At 36.8% G+C, this 25,798-nt stretch overlaps 1 protein-coding gene across 8 annotated transcripts; it reads left to right on the top strand.

Annotated features, from left to right (window-relative positions):
• Positions 1–3,131: 3,131 nt before the first annotated feature.
• On the top strand, positions 3,132–23,107 carry LOC104105815 (alpha,alpha-trehalose-phosphate synthase [UDP-forming] 1-like). 8 transcript variants are annotated; one of them, XR_011413920.1, is made up of 21 exons: positions 3,132–3,531; positions 4,378–4,759; positions 4,953–5,050; positions 5,291–5,679; positions 6,518–6,632; positions 6,766–6,867; positions 7,318–7,468; positions 8,624–8,712; positions 12,742–12,790; positions 13,398–13,498; positions 14,327–14,514; positions 14,761–14,878; positions 16,112–16,288; positions 16,357–16,479; positions 16,560–16,647; positions 16,755–16,885; positions 16,961–17,059; positions 21,505–21,925; positions 22,017–22,069; positions 22,666–22,768; positions 22,893–23,107. XR_011413920.1 is itself a non-coding variant. In XM_070195465.1 (20 exons), the coding sequence occupies exons 2-19, from the start codon at positions 3,490–3,492 to the stop codon at positions 21,907–21,909; spliced, it is 2,847 nt and encodes a 948-aa protein (XP_070051566.1). In that variant the 5' UTR covers positions 3,132–3,395; the 3' UTR covers positions 21,910–21,925; positions 22,893–23,107. The 8 variants fall into 8 exon arrangements, 5 of the variants coding, with proteins under 5 accessions (XP_070051566.1, XP_070051564.1, XP_070051563.1 ...); XR_011413919.1 differs by lacking the exon at positions 22,017–22,069; XR_011413918.1 differs by lacking the exon at positions 22,666–22,768.
• Positions 23,108–25,798: the final 2,691 nt, after the last annotated feature.

Here is a 25,798-nt window from a genome sequence, read left to right as displayed (position 1 = left end):
ATAGTAATATATTATTATTTACTCAAGTAATCTCATAATTATCGGGTGCAAAACATATTTATTCTTATCCATGCACAACCATTCTATGTGCGAGATAAGCTTAAACTTATTAATTTTTAAAAAATAATTATTTTACGGGTTTTAGAAAACAACAAAATCCAAGAAAATAAAATCTAAACATGCCATTTTGTTTCCCAAATCTAAAACAATTTCAAATGCCTTCTGAGCTTATAAGTTATAACTATCCCCAACACAGCAACACTTACCAGTAAAACAAACTTGATTTTGTCTTATATTTTTATTCCGTTCTTTCTAATTCTTCATTTTACTCTTGTAATACTATTATTACAATAAAGTACTCATTTTATTAAAATAAAAGAAAATATTTTTTCTACTTCACGAAAGAAAAATTAATTTTGTTGAAATGAAAAAAAAAATTTTTTTTCTGCATCATGAAAAGAAAGTAGTCTAAATAATATTTTCGTGGGGTCGGGTGGTGGGTAGGTGGGAGTGATGGTTAGGTGGGGTAATGGGTAAAGTTGAAAAAGAGTTTTAAACAATATTTTTCCTTTTCTTGATAGAGAAAATATTTTCCTCCAATTGGAGAAAAACGAATTCATAAACAAAATATTTGTTCAAATATTTAATCCAACTAAATATGGATTTTTTTTAAAAAAATAACTCCAAGGGGTTGTTTGGTACGATGTATTAGAGAAAGCGGAAAAGGGTCAAATATGCCCCTAAACTATTGAAAATAGAGCAATTATACCCTCCGTTTGTATTGGGTACAAAATTGTCCTTGCCGTTAATAAAGTGGTTCACTTTTGCCCCTCCCCACTAACAAACTCCACATCAAGGACAATTTTGCACCCAAATACAAATGGAGGGCATAATTGCTCTATTTTCAATAGTTCAGGGGCATATTTAACCCTTTTTCGTATAAAATAATTCTTTTTTGCTAAGTTGAAAAGGTCAAAATATGCCCCTAAACTATTAAAAATAGAGTAATTATGCCCTCTGTTTGCATTTGGGTACAAAAGGAGGGCACAATTTTGTCCCCAAATACCCACATCAGAGATATGGCAAGACATTCCTTTCCCTTAGCTGGCCGGAGGGATTTTCCGGTGAGATTTCTCGTCATTGTAGTAATTACTACGTAAAGGATATGGCAAGACATTCCTTTTCCTTTTTTTTTTTACAAAGAAAACTTTTTCTCCAACATGGATTTTCAACTCAGCAAAAAAATATTATTTTATACAAAAAAGGTCAAATATGCCACTGAACTATTGAAACTAGAGCAATTATGCCCTCCGTTTGTATTTGGGTATAAAATTGTCCTTGGTGTGGAGTATGTTAGTGAGGAGGGCAAAAGTGAACCACTTTATTAACGGCAAGGGCAATTTTGTACCCAAATACAAACGGAGGGCATAGTTGCTCTATTTTCAATAGTTCAGGGGCATGTTTGAACCTTTTCCATAGAGAAAATAATGCATGCATTAGCTTTTGGTGCTACTAATCCCTTGGGTTGTACACATTTTCAACCTATGTATTACTAATGCAAGTATTAGTTATACAACCTGTTTGGTATTATCCTATGTATAACTAATACATAGCAAACTATGGTATTAGCAATACCAATGCTATTAATGCATGCATTAGCATGGGTAAAGACAAAATTATCTTTAAAGTTCTTTAAAGCTAAAGAATATGAAGGGCATTTTTGTAAACAACTAATTTTTTTAAAAATTATGCATTGCATTTTAATACGCCACACCAAACAATGGATAAGAAATAATCTCTGCATAACTAATGTTTGCATTACTAACCCATGCATTATTAATCTTTTCATTACTAATACACCTTATTCAACAATATTTTTATACACCCTACCAAACGACTCCTAAGATTGAACATTTTCATGGGTCAAGGTTGGGCATCATCATCGGTCTATTTGGGCTGATGAGTTTTAATGGGTTAACTTAAGCTATCCTAAAAAAATCCATTTTCAAAATCGTTCTAGCCCAAACCCATTAAAATTTGGACGGATTGGGCAAGTCAAATGAGTTTGGGTTAGTTTTACTATCCTATGTAATAGTCCAAAAATAGTAGCAGCAGATATTTAAGGAAAAAGATAAGAAAAATGAGCCCATTCAAAGTATATATTCATTGGAGACTTATCCAATAACAAAACAAGAAACAAGCATGGCCAAGTAAAATTCACTAAGCCACAAACTCTAACCCTTTTATTGAGAAAAGAAACTAAATAAAAGGAGAATATTCCTTTCCTTTTTTTTTTTGCTTTGTGAGAAATATTGATTAATTTTTTTGGTATTCGAATTCTTTTTGTTGGATGCTACGAACTTCTTCCTCCACATAATTTTATTCACCTTTTCTTGTTCTTTCCCGTAATAACTACACAAGTGACAAGACAAGCAAAAGACATTTCGTATTTTTACCTCTATTTTCTCTTTCTTTTCCCAGACAAATGGTTAAAATAAATTAGCACCAAATAATCCAATGCAATATGTAATTTTATTAAGACAGTGAGCTTTGATAGGATGCTAGTGAAATATACGAGTTTATAATCTATGTCTAGAGGTGTAAAAAATATTTATATAATCAAATAAATAATATTGTTAATAAAGAAAAGCCTTTTACGGAGCATAATCTCTCCCTTTCAATTTATGTGAACTTATTTAAATGGTCACGAAATTTAAGAAAGAAACGAAAACTTTTAGAACATGTGATCCTAAACAAGTCATAATATTTGTGTGAGTGTTAAATATGCCAGAGTATTTATGTGGATATAAAAACTTGTCATTGAAGATAAAATTAAAAATTTAAATTAAATTATTTTCAAATTTAAAAAAAGACCATTCTTTTCGGAACGCATCTAAACTGGAATCGAGGGAGTATAATTTAAAACCGAAGTGAAATACCACCAAGTCACAAAAAGGACTTGGAAATCTCAACAGACAAAAAAAAAGAAAGAAAGAATTTCGATACAGCTGCTGAGTCATTAATGCTCAATTTTGGAACTTTAGGGGGCAAAAAAAGGTTAGTTGAGAGTTGGAGAGTAGTAATTTATTTATTTACTCATTAAAAAAACAATAATTTGAAAAAAAAGAAACATGTGTTGGCTTGGTGCCAAAAGGGGCCATAAGGGAAACCTTGAACAGCTGCTGCAATCTGCATGGCGAGAAAACCAAACCCGTGTTCCTGCAAAACTTTCTCTATTACACTCTCTCCTCAAAAGGGTTTGGATTTTATGAAATTTGCAAAAATCCCTTAGACTTGTTCGTTTCTCCATTTTCCTTTCTCTATTTACAGATTACAGATTTTTTTCTCTCTTCTCTACATAATACATACAAAAATTGTGACAGCTTGCAGCTTTGGTATGTCTCTATATGGACTGTCTTTCCACTTCAAATTCAATATCCCAATTCCTCATTTGGGTCTTTCTTGTTGTTGTAATTGTCGGTGCTGAAGATGGAGTCGATTGAAGATACCCGCATTCCTCAGAACAATTTGGTACTTTAATTCTTGAAAAAAATTCCTTTTTTTTTTTTAACACTTGCTGAGATCTTTTGGTTGTGCATTGAGTTTTATTGGGGGTGCTCTTGGTTGCTGGTTCTTGAATTTTACTTTTTGTGCTATTTCTTTGTGTAAAATGGATATTGATTTTGTTGTTCCTTTTTTGGTTTCTCTCTTATTATATACTTAAAATAGGAATTGGGTTTTGGGAAACTGTGATAGATATGTTGTTGTTCGTTATCTAAGGCCACGTTATGAGTTAATATTGCGGGAACATGCATTCACTATTTCACTACTAAATGCAACAAATTAATGTATAGAGTAGTTCTATGTTTTTTTCCTTGGAACAGCTAATTCTAGGTAAAATGTTCCTCTCATGAAATTCAGTTAAAAGTTTCTGCTTTACTTCTTCATCCCCGTCTTTCTGGTTGATGTTTTTTTTATTTTTTCCCTTTATTATTAACTTCAATGTTTGTTAAAGATTGGTTCTTGTGTGAAAACTCCTTTTCCCATTTTTGGTCTACCTTTGTATTCCATCAGGGCAATGGTAAATTAACCAAAAAGCTCATAACTTATAGTATTAGTTTCCTCACAGTTAATTGGATGTGTTTCAGATTGTCACTTTTAAGGAAGAGACGCAGACGCTATAACTGTTCACATTGTCCTTTTTGGTGAATATGAAATTTGTCCATTCTTTTAACTGACAGGAAAAGTTATGTTTTCATAATTGTATCATTTGACTGAAGTGTTATGATTTTTAAATTTTTGCGAAGATAATCTGCTTTGTGAATAAATAAATGCATCATATGATTCATGACTTATACTAATTCAATTCAAACACAGATCCTACAAACGCCTGGAATCAAGTATAATGGTGTTCCATCTAGATTGGAAAGGCTTTTAAGAGAAAGGGAACTACGAAAATCCAGCAGGTCTCTATATGCAAATGAAGGCATAAGAGATGGCTACAGAGACTCAGATGTTTCTGTAAATGGAATTGAACTCTGTCTATCAGATGGCGATAAGAGAACCCGAGATGAAGAGCTTATTGAAGGACTTGTAGCAGCAAAAACCCTTTCTGATGGCTCTGAGAGGCTAGATGGACGACCACAAAAGCAAAGATTGTTGGTTGTGGCAAATCGGTTGCCTGTTTCTGCTGTTAGGAAAGGCGAAGATTCATGGGCTCTAGAAGTTAGTGTAGGGGGTTTAGTTCGAGCGCTGCTGGGTAAGCCAAAAAAATAATGCTCTATATACACGAAAAATGACTAGCACATTTTGCTCTTGATACCTTTCTTTCTTTTTCTCTGCAGGCATTGTTCATTTCCTTATCTTCTTAAATTATCTACTACATTTGAGCTTCAGTGAGGTTCTTATCATCTTGTATGTGTGCTAACTGATGTCTTCTTATTTTGTTAAAGGTGTCAACGAGTTTGAAGCAAATTGGATCGGGTGGGCTGGGGTGAATGTATCTGATGAAATTGGTCAGAGATCACTTACTGAAGCTCTAGCTGAAAAGGTTTGTAAAATAGGTCCCAATTTAAATTCTTGATATATACTTGTCAACAAAGTGATATGTGTAGAGCCTCTACTTCTGTATACCGCCTATTATATGTTGTTGCCACATCAACATGTCATAAAATACTGAACTTCATCTAAAAGATTTTACCTTGATGCATGCTATCAAATTTAATATCTGTATAACAACTACCATAAAAAGGTTGGATTTTTATGTGCTTTATTGTTTACATGACTGCAGAGGTGCATTCCAGTTTTTCTTGATCAAGAAACTGTTCACCAATATTACAACGGCTATTGTAATAACATTCTATGGCCTCTTTTCCATTATCTCCCACTTCCGCAAGAAGACCGTCTTGCAACCACCCGTAGCTTCCAGTCCCAGTTTGCTGCATACAAGAAGGCAAACCAGATGTTTGCTGATGTCATCAATGAGCATTATCAAGAGGGTGATGTCGTCTGGTGCCATGATTACCACCTGATGTTTCTACCAAAATGCCTTAAAGAGTATAATAGTAAAATGAAAGTTGGTTGGTTTCTTCACACACCTTTTCCTTCATCCGAAATTCATAGGACATTGCCATCTCGATCAGAGCTGTTAAGAGCAGTTCTTGCTGCTGATTTAGTTGGGTCAGTCACTTATCTCTATTTTCAACAATTCAAATATTGTCACAAATTGCTTAGGTATTGCAAACAACTATCACTTTTGAATTATGGTATTGTTCAAGATCGGTGTAACGGAGTGGACAAGGCTACCTAGAAAGAGCATAAGAGACGCTTACCGATTGTACCAACTAATGTTCTCGTGCTGTTTCACCACGAGATATTATACCTTAAATGAATCTGGGGGAAAAGAATGTAAAGCAGTTTTAACTCTTAAGGATGCAATGCGTAACAAGATCGTCTGTGGACGGTCTAGATTAGTGTAAGCACTAACCAACCCTTCTCCTAAAGACTATCTTAAAGTAGTATTCAGAAGAAGGAATAAAGGTTTGATACCATTTGTGTCCAATTTGGTTGATGCCTATTATTGGGAAGGAGTGTTTAACATATTGTGAGCAAATTCTGGTTAATTAAAGAAGCAACAAGGTAATGATAATGAAGGACTTTTTAAAGAAAATCAAACTCTCCCTTTTACTTTTTTACTTTTTTTTTCTTTTTCTTGCCTCAAGAGGTTTAGAATGAGAAAATTCTTATTGTTGTGATGGTGATGGATAAATTAGGGTTTGAGAAGCATACCACCAGGGAAACAAACTGCTTGTGTTTTCAAATACCATCAGTAAATTTAGTAAGGGGATAAGTGCCTCATTAACATCACGAAGTTCAGCTTATTTTGAATCCATGACTATTTTCTGAACTATGAAAATTTTCTGTACTTCATAATTTTGCAGCAAGAGGATTTAGATTGTCCTTTATGTTAAGAGCTTTCAGCTGACTCCGGTTTTGGATTTTTTGATTTTGTCTACAGCTTCCACACTTACGATTATGCAAGGCATTTTGTTAGTGCTTGCACTCGCATTCTTGGGCTTGAGGGCACACCTGAAGGAGTGGAGGACCAAGGAAAGCTGACGCGTGTTGCTGCAGTATATGAAGCATTTATTGATAGCTTTAAATGTTTTATATTTTTTCTTTTTTCATCATTTGCAACTTAAGTCAAGTTTCTACTTTTGCAAAAGGTTATGGATGATATATTGACTGGATCCTTTGGATGAACAGTTCCCTATCGGGATAGATTCTGATCGGTTCATTAGAGCTCTTGAGCTTTCTCCAGTCAAGCACCATATCAAAGAACTGCAAGAAAGATTTGCTGGCAGAAAGGTTCGTTCCAGTATAAAATCTTAGATCACCATGATGCAGATTTTTTTACAGCATTCAATCAGTATAGCTCGAAATATGGAATGCCTTAATTATTTCACTCCTCAAATTTTCTGTCATCCTCAGTGCAACAGTTTGATGTATGCTTCCTCGTAAAAACACCAAAAAATTGGAATATAGAAAAAAAGGTGAAAACAGATATATTATCCCATCTCAGTCATTATCACAAGAAGAGTTGCCTTAGACCTTGATTACACAGTATTACAACTTGTTTTTAAATTTCTCATTTTAAAGCGACGTATTGGTGCGAGGTAGACAAAGAAAAGTGAGATGACCATCTATATAATAGATGGGATGACTGAGAATAAAGGAAGAAAATTGAAGAGAAGCAAAGATGGAAACCTAAATAAACTTTATTTACTGATTTTTGATTGGCAATTTGTTAATTTACAGGTAATGCTGGGCGTAGACCGTCTGGATATGATTAAGGGAATTCCCCAAAAAATATTGGCATTTGAGAAATTCCTCGAAGAGAACCCAGACTGGCGCGACAAGGTAGTTTTGCTACAAATTGCAGTGCCAACCAGGACAGATGTCCCCGAGTGTATGTTCCTTGTCATCAAGTTTATTTCTGTTGTTTAATTACAGCATATAATCTGCATCTACTACTGAATCATGTCTTGTAGATTTTGTGAACAAAAATACTGCTAGTTGTCAAGAACATCTGGAAAGAAAAAGAAAGGAAAAATGACGATGTTCTTGGATTGTGATACGCGAACTTAATGAATTCGAATTTGTTAACTGCAATAGAAGATCCTTAAAAACTTCTACAGATAAAAGCTCCTCCTCTCTAAAATTCCGATAATCCTATCTGCAACATTGCATCTTTCTGGTATTCTTCTCTAAGCTTGTATCTCTCCGATGTCTCTCTTATCTTCTCCATTCTCCCTTTTCCTCCTCGCTCGAGATCGTGAACCTTGTCAGCTTCTAATAGCCTCTTCTTAGCTCACTCACTTTCTGTTTTCATCTCAGGTGACTCTGTCTTCTGATCTGACATCTTTTGAATAGGGCAAAAAGACACTGCTTATGCAGTAATTAACCCTAGTTTAACGGCATTAAGAAATATAAGTCAGTACTTTTATCTTCTATGGAAAAGTCCCTTGTTTTTTGCCTGTGAGAAATCTTCCGAATGTTCAAAGACTGACAGTGCAAATTCGAGTGGACTGAATGGAAGAGAAGATCTGTAAACAGGAGTAATGTTGAGGGCGAGGTACATCAAGAGTTTGAATCCTGCTGGCGAATCAAATGAACCAATTTTGGTACTTAATTGCAGAAGGATCAAGGGGTAGGCCTATCATTTTCTGAGTTCCGAAGTTGGAAAGAGTGGATTCTGATTTAAAAAAAAAAGATTCGTTTATATCCTCCTCAAAAAAAAGAAGAAAAGATTTTGCACCAAGTAGAAAAATTCATATCTATAAAGCAGTAAAGCACAGTAATTAATGATCTTTCAAGATTTTTTTTGTATTGAATCGTTAATTGTTAGTGTAATTTCTAAAATTATTGTGCATTATATATATGCTATCGTCAAATTATCATTGAGAAAGATGACTCAAAACTTCTGATTTTTAGACTAACTTTGTAAAATTGAAAATAAAATCCGCATATGGGTAGTAAGGTATATTATTGCCAAGAAAGCCTTGTTATTTGTTAAACATTTTGATAATTATCATGGGATTTCCTTATTAAACCTGTTGAGCAGATCAAAAGCTTACGTGCCAAGTACATGAAATTGTGGGACGCATCAATGGAAGATTTGGAACTCTAACAGCTGTCCCGATCCATCATTTGGTCTGTCTCTTGTTACTTTATAGTATGAATTTAATTGTTGATATTAATGGATATGTATTACTGTTTTAATCATGCTAGGCTCTAATGCTTTGCAATTTGATTTTGTTGATACTTTTGTAAAGTCCTAAGTTGGTGCAACTTGTTTTGTTTTTTATTTTCAATGATTGATTCTTCTGTATTTTGAGAATTATTTTTTTCCATTTTAAGTTTTTTAAATTTTAGGAATGCTGTAATTTCTGGATGTCGTGCAGTTTCTTAAAATGTTGAATCGGTATGATATTGTTCATTCTGTTTCAAGTGGGTCTTCTCAGTTGCTTGAGTTTTAAAGTAAGATTAACAGGTTATTGGTTATTCCCCAAGTTGTTTTTTGTCATTTTTCCTTTACAAAAATGTTCACTGTCTCCCATTCCCCATTTTAACACTAGATCATAATGATCAAACGATAAGGACTTATCAAAAAGAAAAAAACAGAAAAAATGACAGCCCGATGCACGAAGCATCCCGCGTTCACGTAGGGTCCACGGAAGGGCTGCACGCCAAGGGGTGTGTGATGTGGGCAGTCTAATCAGTGGCGGATTCCACGACTCAAACATGTGACCTATAGGTCACATGAAAGATAAGTTTATCGTTGCTCCAAGGTTCCCCTCTATCAAAATAAATAAATAAAGAAGATATAACAATAAAGGTCTTAGGAGTACCTTTTTGAATCCTCTGATGTAATGGTGACATTAATACCTATGTCTTTGAAGGAGTATTGTAGAGGTAGAAGCATTTTACAGGGTGAAGTATTCAACATTTGTTACTTTGCAGCAAAATTTGTTAATTTTACAATTTGATGCTGAAACGTTACAGTTGAGAAACTCATCTCTTGCCCAAAATGTTGAGTGTTTTCTTACAAGTATAAAGGGGGAGACTGGTTTCCTTGCAGCGGATCTCCTCCCCTTCACCCCTTGCCACCTCTTAACCTGGTGCTGAATTTGGATCCTCGCCATACCCCTAACTCATTTACTTTCCTTCTATTCTCTTTTGTCAATCCAACCCTCCTGCCCCTTTCCTTACCCATGTCTAATTATGATAATTATTTCCTTTTTGTTTGCTGGATTGACACATGACTCAGAATCTAATTTTGAGCCAGCAGTTTGCATCTTATACATTTAATAGTATGAAGTTAGGTACCAAATCATAAAAAGATAAATACAAGGTGTGAAGTGCCAAACGGGCATATATTAGAAGCGCATTAAACGCAACATTTGGTTAAAATTGTTTTTCCTTTACTCTTATTTTCATTAAGTCTCTAAATTCACACTTCAACTTATTTATGCTTCATCTCGGCCTGTAAGTTCACTCCTTAAAACTTTACGATTGCAGACACAGATAAGAATTTCTCAAGGTACTATTGGTGTAAATACACCTACTTAGCATGGATATCAACATCTGTTTAGGGTAAAATGTAGAGTTGGACAGCACCGAGGGTTGAAAACAATGGAAGGCTAGAGTTCAAATCCCAGCAGACAAAACACGTTAGGTGATTTCTTCGTGTCTGCCTAAGTCTCGGTTGGTAGAGTTAACTGGTGCTTGTGCATGTGGAGGTAGCAGGTAGCCGATGCCATATTCGAGGAGTGCACACGATGGCCCGAACACCACTGTTTTAATAAAATAAAAGTGGAGTTGGGAATGTGAGGTAGTACGCACCATGACAAATTTACTTATAAGGAAACTATCATAACTGAAATATAAAAGTCATAATGAAGATCTTCGTCATTCGTAACTCATAACATGCATAATTATAGAAGAAATGGACCAAATATCAAAAAGTTTTGATGCTACAACACAAACGACTCTCAATAGTACTCAATGTTATGCGACATAAAGGAATCTCAATGTGAATCCTATCTTTGCTAAAATGTTAAGGCCTTTCATTATGATTAAAAACTTGCATATTATTTATCTTCTCGATTAGTGTACCCAAATAACAGATCAGTGGATGATTCATCAGTTATGTTTCTTTGTTTGTTCTATGGTGTCTTGATATTATGCTATAATTTGGGTAGTCCATATCTGTAGATACTCAAGAAAATTTTTGTCCTTTTACTTTGTGCCTTATGCGAAAAACATTTCTTCCAAAGGGATCCCGTTATAAAATGTTCTTTATTCATGGAAAGACTTCTGTTATCATTTCCTCTTTGGATTGGACATTTATGGGTGTTTCCTGACTCTGCCTTTTTTCCCCAGCTTCTATTAAAGGTGGGGCACAGATACTAGATTACTTCAGAATTCTTCTTAAAGTTGGAGCTCTCATTTTTTCTGATGTCATTTTTTAATTAATGATTCTAGGTATCCTTTTGATATAACCTACTAGGATGTTCAAAGCAATTCTGAGAGTAATTACTCCTTGAAAATTTCTCATCTTCATGGTAGATCAGACTTCTTCTGATTTTTATGTCAATACAGAAACTCAGTTGAACCTTGAGCATGAGGACACGCACTTGGCAGTTTTAGATATTTATTGTACTACAGGTGAAAGAAATATTGCGACAAATACAAAAGGATACTGTATTAACTCTTGAGATGTCATTCAAGTAATTCCCGAAAAAGTCTTATATAAAAATTTCTTGGCATATAGGAATGGCTATGAGTATACCAATTTGTCGTCTTCCGAATTGTAGTTGGGCTGGATGGGAAAGTAAAGGACAAACTAAGGAATTACTTACCTTTAACACTTAACTCTTGGTAATTTAATACACACAGTGTTTGGGCTGTTGTTAGAGATTAAGCAGCTAGTTTATGTCAGGAAACCTTGTATTGCTACAGCTTTCTGCTGGATAAATAGACTCATCCAAACTCTATCAGGTAATGCTGCATAGTCAAATCCTTAAAGTATAGTTTCCGTGCTTCAAATACTACTACTTTGAGGCATCAGGTCAATTAATGCAAACCTAATTTCTGAAATGGATTGAAAAAAAAACATTTCACTTCTAATTTTACTACTTCGTGGCAGAGGAAAGCCCAACACTTTGACATCACTCTACTTATCGGAAGGGATAAAACCCAATACTTTGACAAAGTCTATAACACTAACCAGTAACATAAAATAAGCCGAATTATTTTGTTGGTGTAGCATTTCTGCGTGAAGGGTTCCATCAATCTTATCTTCTCTGAATGACATTCTCTTTTGCTTGCTTTTAATACTTACTTACATCTTAATCAAAAAGGTCACGTCGTTATACTGAAGGTCTGGTTCTTCCGTGTTTTTTCTTTGGTTTTAATCATATATAATTAGAAAATATATTGCTCTTGATCCGGGAAAATCTTTATCTTTCTTCATCTGTTCTACTTGAATTGCAAATCCTCTGAACCGGGAAAATCTTTTTCTTTATCTTTTCTACTGGAATTGCATATCCTCTGAATAGATTTCATGTGGTGTCATTTTCCCAAGAAAGCTTTCATTTCATTGATGGGATTTGTCAATTACTTTTTTCTGAGAGTAGAAAACATTAATTATAGGTCTACAGTCTGAGATTGATGGTCAGTTAAACATCATGGAATTGAGTCAATTGTATCAGCACTAAGTTTCAAGTTTAACTTTTGTTGCTTGAATACAACAGTGTTTAATGAAGTGGCTGATAATAAGAGGAAATGTTTTTGAAAAGGGATGGTTCCTATTGGAATTTTTTTCACTCCTAGAGGGTGCTTTTTTATTTTATATTTTTGTGGGGGGTAAGTCAACTAAAGTTTATAGATATACCAAGATGGTGTTAGGTTACAGAAGCATTGACTACATGTGATGTTATGTCCCCAAGAATCAAGCCAACTAGATATAAAACACGGATCTTCCACTTTACACTAAAATAAACTGAAGGGTGAATATTTGAGTTTGAGAACGAGTTCATGATTCTGGCTGGTGGCATTTGGTATTTCTTATTCTCATTTCAGCTTTTTCTGCCACTTCTTCTCATCGTTCCTTTTTGCTTTATGAGCGATTGCCATAGCCCTGTGAAGATTCTAATGATATTCTCTTTATATTTACAGGACCGCTCTCTTGATTTTAATGCACTGTGCGCAATTTATGCTGTCACTGGTACTCATTCTTGTTCCCTTACAAGTAAACTGCCTCTTATCTTCCTATAAATTATACTGGAAATAACTTTAATATGGTTAGAAGGTGGAAAACATAGTTGAAATCTTCTGATAGAGAGGGACAGATATAGGGAAGGGAAAAAAGGAAAACATCAACACATTCCCAAGGGGTTGCCTGCTCAATATCTGAAGAAAAGAAAGCAAAACTTGCAGCCGTCTGTGCCAAAACTTTTATAAGAGTGCAAATTACTTATCAGTCCTAGGATGATGTCCTGAACTGACATATGAATGTACTAATACTACTGTTTATTTAGTTTTTAGATTTTTGGCTATGTCCATGTATGATAGTATATGTTGAGGGCAAAAAAGATGCTAGATGGGCGGCCAAAAAAACTTACTCTTTAGAAACTTGAAAGGACAAGTGGCATCTTTCTTGTTTGCAGCACATAATAATTTATTTTTTAACATTTTATTTCTTTTTTAATTCATACCACCAATTTTATGATGATTTTGATAACACTCGTAAGTTTCAAAATGCCTAAAGTTTTCCCGAATACACTTTTTGCTCCTTTTGTCACTTGTTTTTCTGTTTCTTGGATTTTGTTTAGATGTTGCTCTAGTTACATCCCTGAGGGATGGAATGAATCTTGTCAGCTATGAGTTTGTGGCCTGCCAAGCATCCAAGAAAGGAGTCCTAATTCTAAGTGAGGTAGGCAGTTCTCTTTTTATCTATGGATTTGATTTCACTAATAACATTTTTGGAATCCTGGATCGGTATGCATATGACCTATTCTCACCATTTGAGCTAGATTTTCGGGTTGATATAGGAGCTAGGTTATTTTCTCAACATGGCATCAGAACTAGGCTCATCCTCGATGTTGGGCTACCTAATGTTGGGTCACACACATTATGTTGCTCCACGCTCCAGACGGCCAGCCTTGAGCATGGGGGGAAGGGGTGAGGGTTGTTAACATCCCATATAGGTTAAGTATGATTGTAGTCTCTTTGTATGATTGAGCTTGTTTTTGGGATTGAGCTATTCACTATGTTCACCTTCTCAACCATGGTCTTAGTAGCAAAGAAGCTCCAATGGAAATCTTAATGTTTTGCCTAAGAAGATAGAGATATAGTATTGCAAAGGCCTTGTCTGGTGTTGGTAATGAATACCTCAACATGCAAAAAGGGATATATGATAGTGTCTATTTTGTTGCTTTTATTTCTACTTCAACTTCTGTATGCAAGTTTACATTGGCTTCTAGAATTCAGAAGCCCTTTGGAATGTGATTCAGGATGGAAAGTGGCATCATATCCTTAGATAAACTCTTCCTCCCTATAAATACTGTTTACTAAACATCAGATTGCTACTGCACATGTAGACGTGCTATACAAATGATATGAGTGGCATATTCTTGCATAACATTGGCATGAGATGACTTAAATGGAGTAACGTGGTCAGCGAGGATTCATATAGCTGACTCAACTTGTTTGGGACCGAGGCATATTGTTGTATTCTTGCATAATATTTCCTTGATTACAGTTTGCAGGTGCAGCACAGTCTCTTGGTGCTGGGGCTATTTTGGTGAACCCGTGGAATGTTACTGAACTTGCGTCCTCTATTGGTTATGCTCTAACAATGTCCGCCCATGAAAGAGAAAAACGACATCACCATAACTTCATGCATGTCACTACTCACACTTCCCAGGAATGGGCTGAAACATTTGTAAGGTATATCCTTAATGTGTCAGAGTAGCTCTTATGGTTTAAACTTGTCACATTTGTATTTTGATAATAAAGGACCCCCCTTTATGCTCTACATTATGTACTTTTCACGTTTTTTGAAGTCTAAATCAATAACAATATCAATTAAGCGGTCACAAGACAAACAGTTTGCTCAGACACTCTTTTAATCAGTTTTGCCCAATGTCAATCCTAGTGCAATCTGATGCTACTACTTTTTCTTCTTCTATGCAGCGAACTCAATGATACAGTTGTTGAAGCTCAACTGAGGACTAGACAAATTCCACCTCAGCTACCAACCAAATTGGCTATCGAGCGCTACTTGCGATCAAATAATCGATTGCTTATATTGGTAGTCCTTTTTCCTTTCCCCAAAATGCAAAAATATTATATGCATTTTTTTTTGTAAAATCCTAATTCCACCCGTTGATTATAATTTTTATATATATTATTATGGTCTTAGTACTTGGTGTCAACTCAAAAGGATCAAAATCCAGGAAACCGGTGCAGTATGACACTGCTGGTGAATTCTACATTCTATTGAAAGATGAAGTTTGTACAGTTAGTTGTTCATAAAGGCAGATAATGTTTTAAAAGCGTGCATTTAAAACAGCTCAGGCTGAAGCAATTGTCGTAGCTCCTATACGGATTTCTAGGGCTTGCTTTGCTCAGGATGTTATTTCCTTTGCCTTCTCAAACCATTTATTTAACTTTTGGTTCACGAATTTGATAAAGGATATGGAAAGACTGAACATATAGCTGTTTTGACCAGATACTGATGTATCTATATCCTGTCATTTCTTCATTACTGCTGCACATGTTTACTTAACCTCACCTTACTACTATAGGATCCCAATCAATGCTGGGACTGCAGTCTGTTGTGTTGCTCATTACTGCCTGACATATTTGAACATAAAGTGCTGAACTGGCTTTTATCAAAATATGTCTCATGATAAACTTTTGCTGTTTTTTGTCGAACAAATGTTTGTAATATCAAAGGGATGATGTCGTCTTAAGAAACTATCCTTGTAGGGTACATGTGATGCTGTTGCATAAGGTTATGCACATTTAAGGAGTTTCTGCACTAGGATACTTATATTTTTTTCTCTGTTACGATGTCTCACCTACTTATATTATTAGCTGAGGACAAGGTAGTTCTGATGTTGCCGTTTTCTCAAAGTCACATTTTTTCTTCCAAGAAAAGCTTCCTTGGAACTTGCCCAAATGAGAACGAAAAGTTCTATCTAGCTTTAGTCATGATATTTATTGGTAAAATAGTTATTTTTCCTTCACTGCTCCACTTATTCTCTACTATTCCATTTGTTAATTTATAGATAGTCTATTGGGCCTGTTGGAAGTGGAGAGGGACTGTATCGTAGAGCATTAGTCAAACTAAATGTCCAATTTACTCTGTATTTTTGCTTGCGCTAAGCTATTTGTCTCATTTAGTATGTGTTTTGAATGCTCCTTCTCATTATAGTTCCAAAAGTTTTGAACATATGAATGACGAAGACAGGGGATAAGCTGCTTTGCAGTTCCCTAAATATGGAATACTTGGTTTTGACAATCATTCTCTGTAATTCAGGGTTTCAATGCCACATTAACAGAGCCAGTGGACGCCCAGGGAAGAAGGATTGATCAACTAAAAGAAATGGAGCTTAAGTTGCATCCAGATTTAAAAGAACCTTTAAGAAAGCTCTGTAATGACCCAAAAACGACAGTAGTTGTCCTCAGTGGAAGTGACCGGAATGTTCTTGATGAGGTGTCCTACTTACATAAGTTAACGTCTTTCTATCAGCATTTATATTTGTTGACTGACTTCATTTACAGAATTTTGGAGAATATAGGATGTGGTTGGCTGCTGAACATGGAATGTTTTTGCGACAAACAGAGGGGAATTGGATGACTACGATGCCTGAAAATCTAAATATGGATTGGGTTGACAGCGTGAAGGTGAAACACTGTATTTTGAACTTGAATTGTCTCAAATTTGTGAAGTTTTTGAAATCATAGTCTATCTTCATTTGTTTCAGCATGTATTTGAGTATTTCACTGAGAGGACCCCTCGTTCTCATTTTGAGCTTCGTGAGACCTCACTTGTTTGGAACTATAAATATACAGGTCATTAGTCTATGCCCAATTTAGGTCCATCTTTAATCAAATAAATACCCTTATGTTTATTTGTCGTTTTGGACTACTCATTCTGTTATTGGGTTCTGAGCATGCAGATATCGAGTTTGGAAGACTTCAATCAAAAGATCTCTTGCAACATTTGTGGACAGGCCCAATTTCAAATGCTTCTGTAGATGTAGTCCAGGGTAGTCGATCTGTTGAGGTTCGAGCAGTTGGTGTTACTAAGGTCTGTGCTGGCATTCCTAGAATGTTCATTTTGTGTTAAATTGATTATTTTCTTATGCAGCTTATTCTGGTACAGGGGGCAGCAATTGATCGTATTTTGGGAGAAATAGTGCATAACAATGATGTGAAGGCACCAATCGATTATGTTTTATGCATAGGGCACTTTCTGCCAAAGGTGTGTAATCTTTTTTATGTTATGGTTGACAAAATGCTGAATTAACTGTTAAATGCTCTATTTGGATGAAAGTTATGGCTAACAGCATATATACTTGACCAGTCTGAACACTTAAGCTTTTAAATTGCAGTGTAGGAACTCCCTTTTGACCTAAAAACTCTGCGCAACATATAACTTGGCATGGTTTTGTGGTTGGATTTTGTGGCAGATTGCATCTTAACAAAGATTGTTGAGTCCTTGCTGATATTTAGTGCACACTATGCCTATGCGCCGCATGCGGGCCTAGATGAAGAGGTTAAACGGCGCTTCTGGGAGGGGTTAGATGAGATTGTGCGCCAGGTTCCGCCTGCTGAGAAGCTATTCATAGGAGGGGATTTCAATGGGCATATTGGGTCGACCGCAGGTGGTTATGGCGAGGTGCATGGAGGCTTCGGTTTTGGGGAGAGGAACGGAGGAGGTACATCGCTGTTGGACTTCGCTAAGGCTTTTGGGTTGGTGATTGCGAACTCTAGCTTTCCAAAGAGGGAGGGGCATTTGGTTACTTTTCAAAATGTAGTGGCGAAAACTCAGATTGACTATCTCCTCCTCAGGAGGTGTGATAGAGGGTTGTGCAAGGATTGCAAGGTGATTCCGGGTGAGATACTCGCGACGCAGCATAGGCTCTTGGTGATGGACGTTGGTATTATGTTAAAGAGGAGGAAAAGGTCTGCTCGAGGAAGACCGAGAATCAGGTGGGGATCCTTAACTAAGGATAAAGCCCAAGAGTTGGAGGGGCAGTTGTCGGCTATGGGAGCGTGGTGGAGCAGTAGTGACGCGAGCACTATGTGGTCAGCGACATCAGACTGTATTAGGGAGGCTGCGAGAGAGGTGTTAGTGGTCTCGACGGGCGTCTCTGGTGGGCACAAAGGAGACTGGTGGTGGAATGAAGTGGTCCAAGGTAAAGTGGAAGCGAAGAAGGCAGCGTACCTGAAGTTAGTGGGGAGCATAGGAGAGGGGGAGAGGAGAGCGTGCATTGAGAGGTATAAGGTAGCTAGGAAGGAGGCTAAGCTGGCTGTCACGGAGGCTAAGACTGCGGCTTATGGTCGTATGTACGAGGAACTGGGGAAAAAAGGCGGAGAGAAGAAGTTATTCCGGCTGGCCAAGTTGAGAGAAAGTCTCGGGATTTGGACCAAGTGAGATGCATCAAGGACGAAGATGGTAGAGTATTGATGGAAGATGCCCAGATTAAGAGGAGATGACAGACTTACTTTCATAACCTTCTGAATGAAGAAGGGGATCGGGATATTGTGCTAGGCGAATTGGAGCATTCCGAGAGTCACGGTGACTTTGTGTACTGCAGGCGTATCGAGGTTGAGGAGGTAGTGGGAGCTATGCGTAAGATGAGCAGGGGCAGAGCGACCGAGCCAGACGAGATTCCGGTGGAATTTTGGAAGTGTATGGGGAGAGCAGGTTTGGAGTGGTTGACTAGGTTGTTTAATGTTATTTTTAAGGCGAAGAGGATGCCGGATGAGTGGAGGTGGAGTACGGTGGTTCCATTATATAAGAACAAAGGTGATATCCAGAGTTGTAACAATTATAGGGGTATCAAATTACTGAGTCATACCATGAACGTGTGGGAGCGGGTGGTTGAAGCGAGGATGAGGATGACAGTGTCTGTATCCGACAACCAGTTCGGGTTCATGCCGGATCGTTCGACTACAGAAGCTATACACCTTGTTAGGAGGTTGGTGGAACTGTACAGAGAGGAAGAAGAAGGATCTGCACATGGTGTTTATTGACCTAGAGAAAGCGTATGACAAGGTACCTATAGAAGTTCTCTGGAGATGCCTGGAGGCAAAAGGTGTGTCGGTCCCCTACATTATGGCGATTAAGGACATGCATGATGGGGCTAAGACTCGAGTTAGAATAGTAGGAGGCGACTCTGAGCATTTTCCGGTTGTAATGGGGTTACACCAAGGTTCTGCGCTCAGTCCGTTCTTATTCGCCCTGGTGATGGACGCGTTGACACACCATATTCAAGGGGAGGTGCCATGGTGCATGCTATTCGCCGATGACATAGTTCTGATTGATGAGTCGCGAGCCGGTGTTAACGAGAGGCTGGAGGTTTGGAGACATGCTCTTGAGTCTAAGGGTTTCAAGCTGAGCAGGATGAAGATGGAATACCTGGAGTGTAAGTTCAGCGCTGAGCCGGTGGAAGTGGGCGTGGATGTGAGGCTTGAATCACAGGTCATCCCGAGTAGAGGCAGCTTCAAGTACCTTGGTTCAGTTATTCAGGGGGGAGGGAAGATCGACGAGGATGTCGCACACCGTATTGGGGTAGGATGGATGAAGTGGAGGTTAGCATCTGGAGTCCTGTGTGACAAGAGAGTGCCACCGATACTCAAAGGTAAGTTCTATAAAGCGGTGGTTAGACCGGCCATGATGTATGGGGCTAAGTGTTGGCCCTTTAAGAACTCACATATCCAGAAGATGAAAGTAGCAGAAATGAGGACGTTGAGGTGGATGTGCGGGCACACTAGGATAGATAAGATTAGAAATGATGATATTCGGGAGAAGGTGCACGTGGCTCCCATTGATGACAAGATGCGGTAAGCGAGACTTAGATGGTTCGGACATGTTCAGAGGAGAAGCCCAGATGCTCCGGTACGGAGGTGTGAGCGACTGGTTGTGGAGGGCACGAGAAGAGGTAGAGGGCGGCCTAAGAAATATTGGAGAGAGGTGATCAGGCAGGATATGGCGAGGTTCCAGATTTCCGAGGACATGACACTTGATAGGAAGATGTGGAAGTCGAGTATTAGGGTTGTAGGTTAGAAGGTAGTTGAGTCTTGCCTTACTTCGTACCATTGTGGGACTAGCCAGGTAGGGTTTTTGTTTAAGATAGCTAGTGGCAATGTTGTGTCTTACTATTTCGCTTTTCGGTGAAGGACCTATTTACTAGCTATCGCTTTTGCTTTGCATCTTTCTTCTGGATTTCATGGTGTTCTTATTTTTCCTATGATTGCTGTGGTGATACTAATATTGTCTCCTTTTGTCCTTTTGTCTTTTTGTTTTCTTGAGCCGAGGGTTTTTCGGAAACAGTCTCTCTACTCCTTCGGGGTAGGGGTAAGGTCTTCGTACACACTACCCTTCTAAGACCCCATTAGTGGGATTTTACTGGGTTGTTGTTGTATGCCTCTTTGACTTTCTCCATTGCTTTCCCTCATGTTGTCTGGGTATATCTACTCAGTCTTCCATGAGAAGAGATGGTAGTTATATATATAGTTATACAAAGTAAGAGAATGCTTTGCTATTACGCGAGATATCTTATGAATAAAATATTAAAGATATCTTATGAATAAAATATTAAGTGATTATAAAGAATTGAATTTAGTTTAGTTCAGTAAGTTTAATTAATCGAGATATATACTTTATATGTCGTAATTTACATTTATTGGCCGTATTCTAGTACCCGTATTTGCACTTGAATCCATACCCTCGAATCCTAAATTAATGTGATGAAGAATCCGACCTATAGATCCTCACCTGTATCAAATACCCGCACCCGAGTTTGAGCAAGATAGCATATGGTACCCCACAGACTTCTCTCCGGACCCCTCTAATGTCTGCAGATTTTTCCGAGCCTGTTGTGGCCTTTTGGGGGCCTCGTTTGCCTTCAGTTACATCATCAACCTGTTTGTCTGTCTGCTGTAGTAGTTTGCTGTTTCTCAGTCCTTCAGAAGTGAAGTGCGCGCTTCTTTGAAGTGCACAATTTATGACATTAAAATTTACTAAACATATATTGATTAACGACTATAATTCAAATTGCAATTAATTCAATATCCAACATACAATAATGCCGATATGAGAGTTGCCTGGTATCAATGCTAGCGGGAGGTAGCATGCAGCTGGTTCTGGTGGAATAGTCGAGGTACGCTCAAGTTGGCGCCCTCACTACCGTGATAAAAAAAGTGCTGATATTAATCCAATTCCCTGAAATTGTGATTCAAACAACTGTCTGCTTTTCGGTGGAATCTATTTGTGCGTCATTGTTTGAAGCACAAACTTCTATGAAGCCTATGGCCTCACCCATGAAGCGATAACCTCTTGCTTCACATCGCTTCATCGATTCAAGAGACAATGAGATGGCTTTTAATAACATTGCTCTTATACTCCTGGATGTTCCTCTCCCAGGGACTCTAGAATCTAGGCGACTTTTGGTTTTAAGTTTTTTCAACTGCTCATTGGCGAGGAGCTTGAAAGACCCTCTATTCCCACCCGCTCTGCCCAGCAGCTTTGTGAAGAGCTTCACAGAACCTCACTGCTAGTAGCTTCATTTTGCCTCCATCTTTGAATATTGCTCATGAAAAATTGTTATGTATCAATCATTCATTTAGGTACAACTCGTTGTTTTCTTTCTTGTGTATTTCTTTTCCTTGAACACTTAGCTTGGAATAAACTTCTTTCAGGATGAAGATATTTATTCATTTTTTGAGCCAGAGCTTCCTCTTGGACAAGCAGCAACTACAAGAACCAAGATAGCTAACCATCTCAATAGAAATACTTCAAATCATTCAGCTGGTAAAAGTGGGCATTGGGCAGTTAGTTACAAAGTTTCCCAGCAAGCCTCAACCTTAGACAAGAAAGCTGGCAGTAATGAAAATGGAAATTGGTGGTCCATGATGCGTGATAGAATGACAGTTCATGAAGGGTCATCGGTTCTTGACCTCAAGGCTGATAACTACTTCTCTTGTGCAGTTGGTAGAAAGTGCTCTACTTCCAGATACCTTCTTGGTTCATCAGCTGATGTTGTGTCCCTACTGAAAGAGCTGGCCTACTGTTCATCTTACAGAGCTGCTTCTTCGTACAAATAGAAGTCTATTATTTGAGGTACATTCATATTTTACTCATTTCAGGTAATGTGTACCTTGTGACCAAACATCTTGGGCTAATTTAGTATATTGTTAAACTTATCCATTAGGAAAAGTTACCAAGACTACAGCCACTACAAGCCTTACCAAGTTGAGCTCGAGGGTTGGCCTTTCTTTCTCTGTTTTTATACTCCAGCAGCAAATCTTATCTTCAAGAAATACAATTTCTAACACAACCTTTGCATAAAGCGGGATAGGACAGATAATGAAACTGCAAACATGCCCATTTTCTTTTTGGTTGTTATGTTACTTCATGTAACTGTGAGATTGTTGATCCTTCCATATTAGTTGACCTACTTTTTTTGTCTGTCATGACTTAGTGCATCACTTTCCCTAATTGGAGGACTTTTGGAGAACAATTAAGTTTAACAATCTAAAGCTACTGATTATTATCTTGATGTAACATCCTTTTAGTAGTGGAACAGATATAGAGGATTCATATAGCCGAACCAAGCTAATTTGGGATTAAAGTACAGTCGATTGATTCATTCATATTTTGACATTTTAAAATTAGTTTTAAACTATTTATTTATCATATTGATATATGACAGTACTGTCAAGATCTTATTCCTAACCTGCATGTAGGTACAGTAAGTTGACTAATTTGAGATAATGTTATCTGAATAAAGAAAAATATTCTCTATCATGTAATAGGATACAGGTCAGTCATAAACTTGAGTATCTATCTTCTTTTTTTAGGTACAGACCACATCAGATCTGCTGATACGGCAAAATAATACTGCACCACGGTGTTTCTAGACCGTTCTTGCTGAGTTTAGCTTATGTTGTCTACATGTTAAAAGTAATGGAACATGTTGGCACTATTTACTTATCCGGTCTTTTGATCTTAGCTTATTGGATATGCTAAACCTCCTTTCAAGCTGTGGAAAGTGTGACTGCTGATGCTGCACTGTTTTTACATGCAGACAGACACTCGGGGAGGGATAGTACGATCGCGTTCATTCACAGCTGAGGAAACATGCTTGTACTTTCCAAGAGTTAAGCATATAAATAGAAGAAATTCCCCTGAAAGAAAATTTAGTAGAAATAATGTCCACAGGACCCTTGGGATTGGCTTGTAAACGGTATCCTTTTGGTTGGATTTTATAGAACCATATGCCTTGCCTTTTCATTTCCTTTAGATGTGTTTTCTTCATCCATAATTTTCATTGCCTTTTCAGTTCCTTTAGATAATATACATTTGTGTTTATATAACATATATACGTTGTAAATTTATATGGGCTATTTGTACATCATGCCTCTTTATAATTTTAAAATAAAAAAAATGACCTTTTTAGATCTCTTATCTGTAAATGACAGATCTCTTACGTGTAAAAGTGAATCTCCCATACGTAAAAAAAGAAGAAGAAAGAGGTAGGGTCATAAAACTAAAAATAAGTTTGTAAAGAGCCACAAAATCAATTGACCCGGATGAAATTTGAGTATAAAAGTTTAAACAAATACCTTGTGATTAAGGCTGTTAAATGTTTCGTGAGAAGAGTACAAAATTTAAAAGACATGATATCGATTGGAGGGAGTAGATTCTAATCAGTAGCGTACAAAATTTAAAAGGGATGAAAAGGGAATTAGCAATCTCACTTTGCCTGTGGAATTGCTAATCCCCTCAATTAGTGTGATATATATAGTCGAACCATTTCTCAATTATCATTATATCCTCAAAGTCACCTAATCTGGAAACCAATCGCGAAAAGCCAATCTTACAAATAAATGTTTTTTCCCTTCAAATTGAGTTTCAATATTTGCCTTGGCATGATTAACAAATTTGGAGAATGTACCCTTTTTTTCTCTAGATTTAAATTTCTATTTCCTTCCACTTTTCAAGCTTCAATCAGAATCATCAAGATTTGTTATGGGACAAGTGCACATATAGCCATTCTCAGGGATGTTATTTAGGGATTTATTTTTGTCTTAAAATTTTAAACTAAAAATTTTAATTTCAGGATAATTCAGGAGTCAGGACATTTCACTGACTAATTCTTAAATACATCCTTTTAGAGTACACATTTTGTCCATAACAGTATGTGATTCTTCATTTTGATTCCTTTCTGCCCTTCTTCCCATTTCCCCCAGACAAATTTTTTTTACAAAATAAAATGTTTTATCTTATTTTCAAGAAAGCATACATAAATCATCGTTCTTGATAGTTATTTACCTACGCAATGGATATGAATATACTCTGGATCAGAATCATGAAGAGTACTTCTCGATTATTTGTATGTACGTAAAACACCAATAATATCATCTTACTCTCAAGTACTAATCATTTGTGTAGCTATCTATATGTCTTCCTAACCATTCACTCAATTTTGCATTTCAACCTCCCGTTCTGGAAATCCACTGCTTAGCTTTAAAACCAACATCGTGTAAATGTAATGAAGCACACATGTTTGAGGATAATAATAATTGGTTGCACCACTTCAACCAAATTAGTAAAAACCATTAGAAAGAAAAAATAGAGTTCAAATTCTAACAATGACAAAAATAATACCTATAAAATAATCGAGCACAAATTGACCCTGAGACTACCATTATAATTTTTTTTTACTTGCACCATGTGCATGCACCATCAAATTAAATAAGATAAGATACAAATGCATCATCAAATTAAATTGGATAAGATACAAAGCTTGAAATTGCTAACGCTTTTCTCTAATGGATCTGGTAAATATGGCATAATCTTTTTATAAATCAAAAAGATTATTGTTTCTACTTTTCCCACAAAGATATGAAATCAAAATTCACATTATATCAGACCTCTTACTTCTCTGAAATCGGCATATTTATCCGTGTAATGCAAACAGGCACTATATCACTTTCAAACAATCTATCTATCCCAGAAAATATTCTCTTTTAGGAGGGATAGATTTAGTCTGAAGTCAAAGTCGTACACAATTTGCTCAAAATAAAAAAGAAATAAAGAAGAAGAAAGAAATGGGACTTTCTGCTTTCTAAAAAACGCCAAAATAACGAGAGCAAAAGCTATGGATGTTATAGAGATATTCTTTAGGGCGTTGAAGTTGAATTGTCAAGGGGATATATATGGGCAATTCGATCCAATTATGCAAAACTTTTGAAGCAGAAGAAGACACAAAATTAGAATGTGAGTTTGAAATTCAGTTCTGCACGCCTAATTGGTTTAGTGGTCCTTTTTTAAAGCTACTTCCACCTTGTAAATTACATATATGGAGTAGTGAAGAGTTGTGAGTTCCATTCGAGTTTCTTCATATACCACTTACCCATGCCCAATTTCGTAGCTTTGCTTCTTTTAGGGTGGGGAACCTACAAAAGTTTCCCTCTTCTTTCTCTTTTTTTATTTTTTTAAACGATCGACGCTCGTATCCGAGCAAATTAAAGTTGTGCGCATGCACCTATCAGGTATCTACTACCATAAGGTCAAATTAATATTACAAAAAATAGGTCACATTCTTGGAAAGGAATTACCTAACATTTCTTGGGTTCATTTTCTTAATTAGGTATTTTGGAGTAACTTTTCGGATACTGCGTATATTGCTTCTTCTTTTTTCGCAAATGAATGAACGTGTCAAAAGGAATGTTACTCCAAGTTCATAAAGTACTTAGAAGAAACAAAACAAGTTAAGGTCAATGTTATAAGGGCAAGTTAGATGGAAAGTTGCATATGCTGGTGCAAACTGGTGTCAAGGTGACCTCGCTAGCTAGCATGCCCAAGTTCAAGAATAGACCCCTCCATTTGTTAATGATGTCTTTTCTAGTTATCCAAGGGGATCTCACATGTAATTGCACCCCCCCGCCCCCCCCCCCCCCAAAAAAAAAAAAATTGAAGTTGAGATGC

This window comes from Nicotiana tomentosiformis, chromosome 2 (assembly GCF_000390325.3).
Source record: "Nicotiana tomentosiformis chromosome 2, ASM39032v3, whole genome shotgun sequence".
Taxonomy (NCBI): Eukaryota; Viridiplantae; Streptophyta; class Magnoliopsida; order Solanales; family Solanaceae; genus Nicotiana; species Nicotiana tomentosiformis.
The sequence above is the reverse complement of the archived record's forward strand: the minus strand, read 5'-3'. Positions and strand labels throughout refer to the sequence as shown.

What these genes read in the sequence shown, in the direction of transcription:
- LOC104105815 (XM_070195465.1), top strand. Translation starts at nt 3,490, where the DNA reads ATGGAGTCGATTGAAGATACCCGCATTCCTCAGAACAATTTG. An exon ending in CGCAATTTATGCTGTCACTG is followed by an intron (nt 12,791 to 13,397) that starts GTACTCATTCTT and finishes GATTTTGTTTAG; the next exon opens with ATGTTGCTCTAGTTACATCC. An exon ending in TTGGAACTATAAATATACAG is followed by an intron (nt 16,648 to 16,754) that starts GTCATTAGTCTA and finishes CTGAGCATGCAG; the next exon opens with ATATCGAGTTTGGAAGACTT.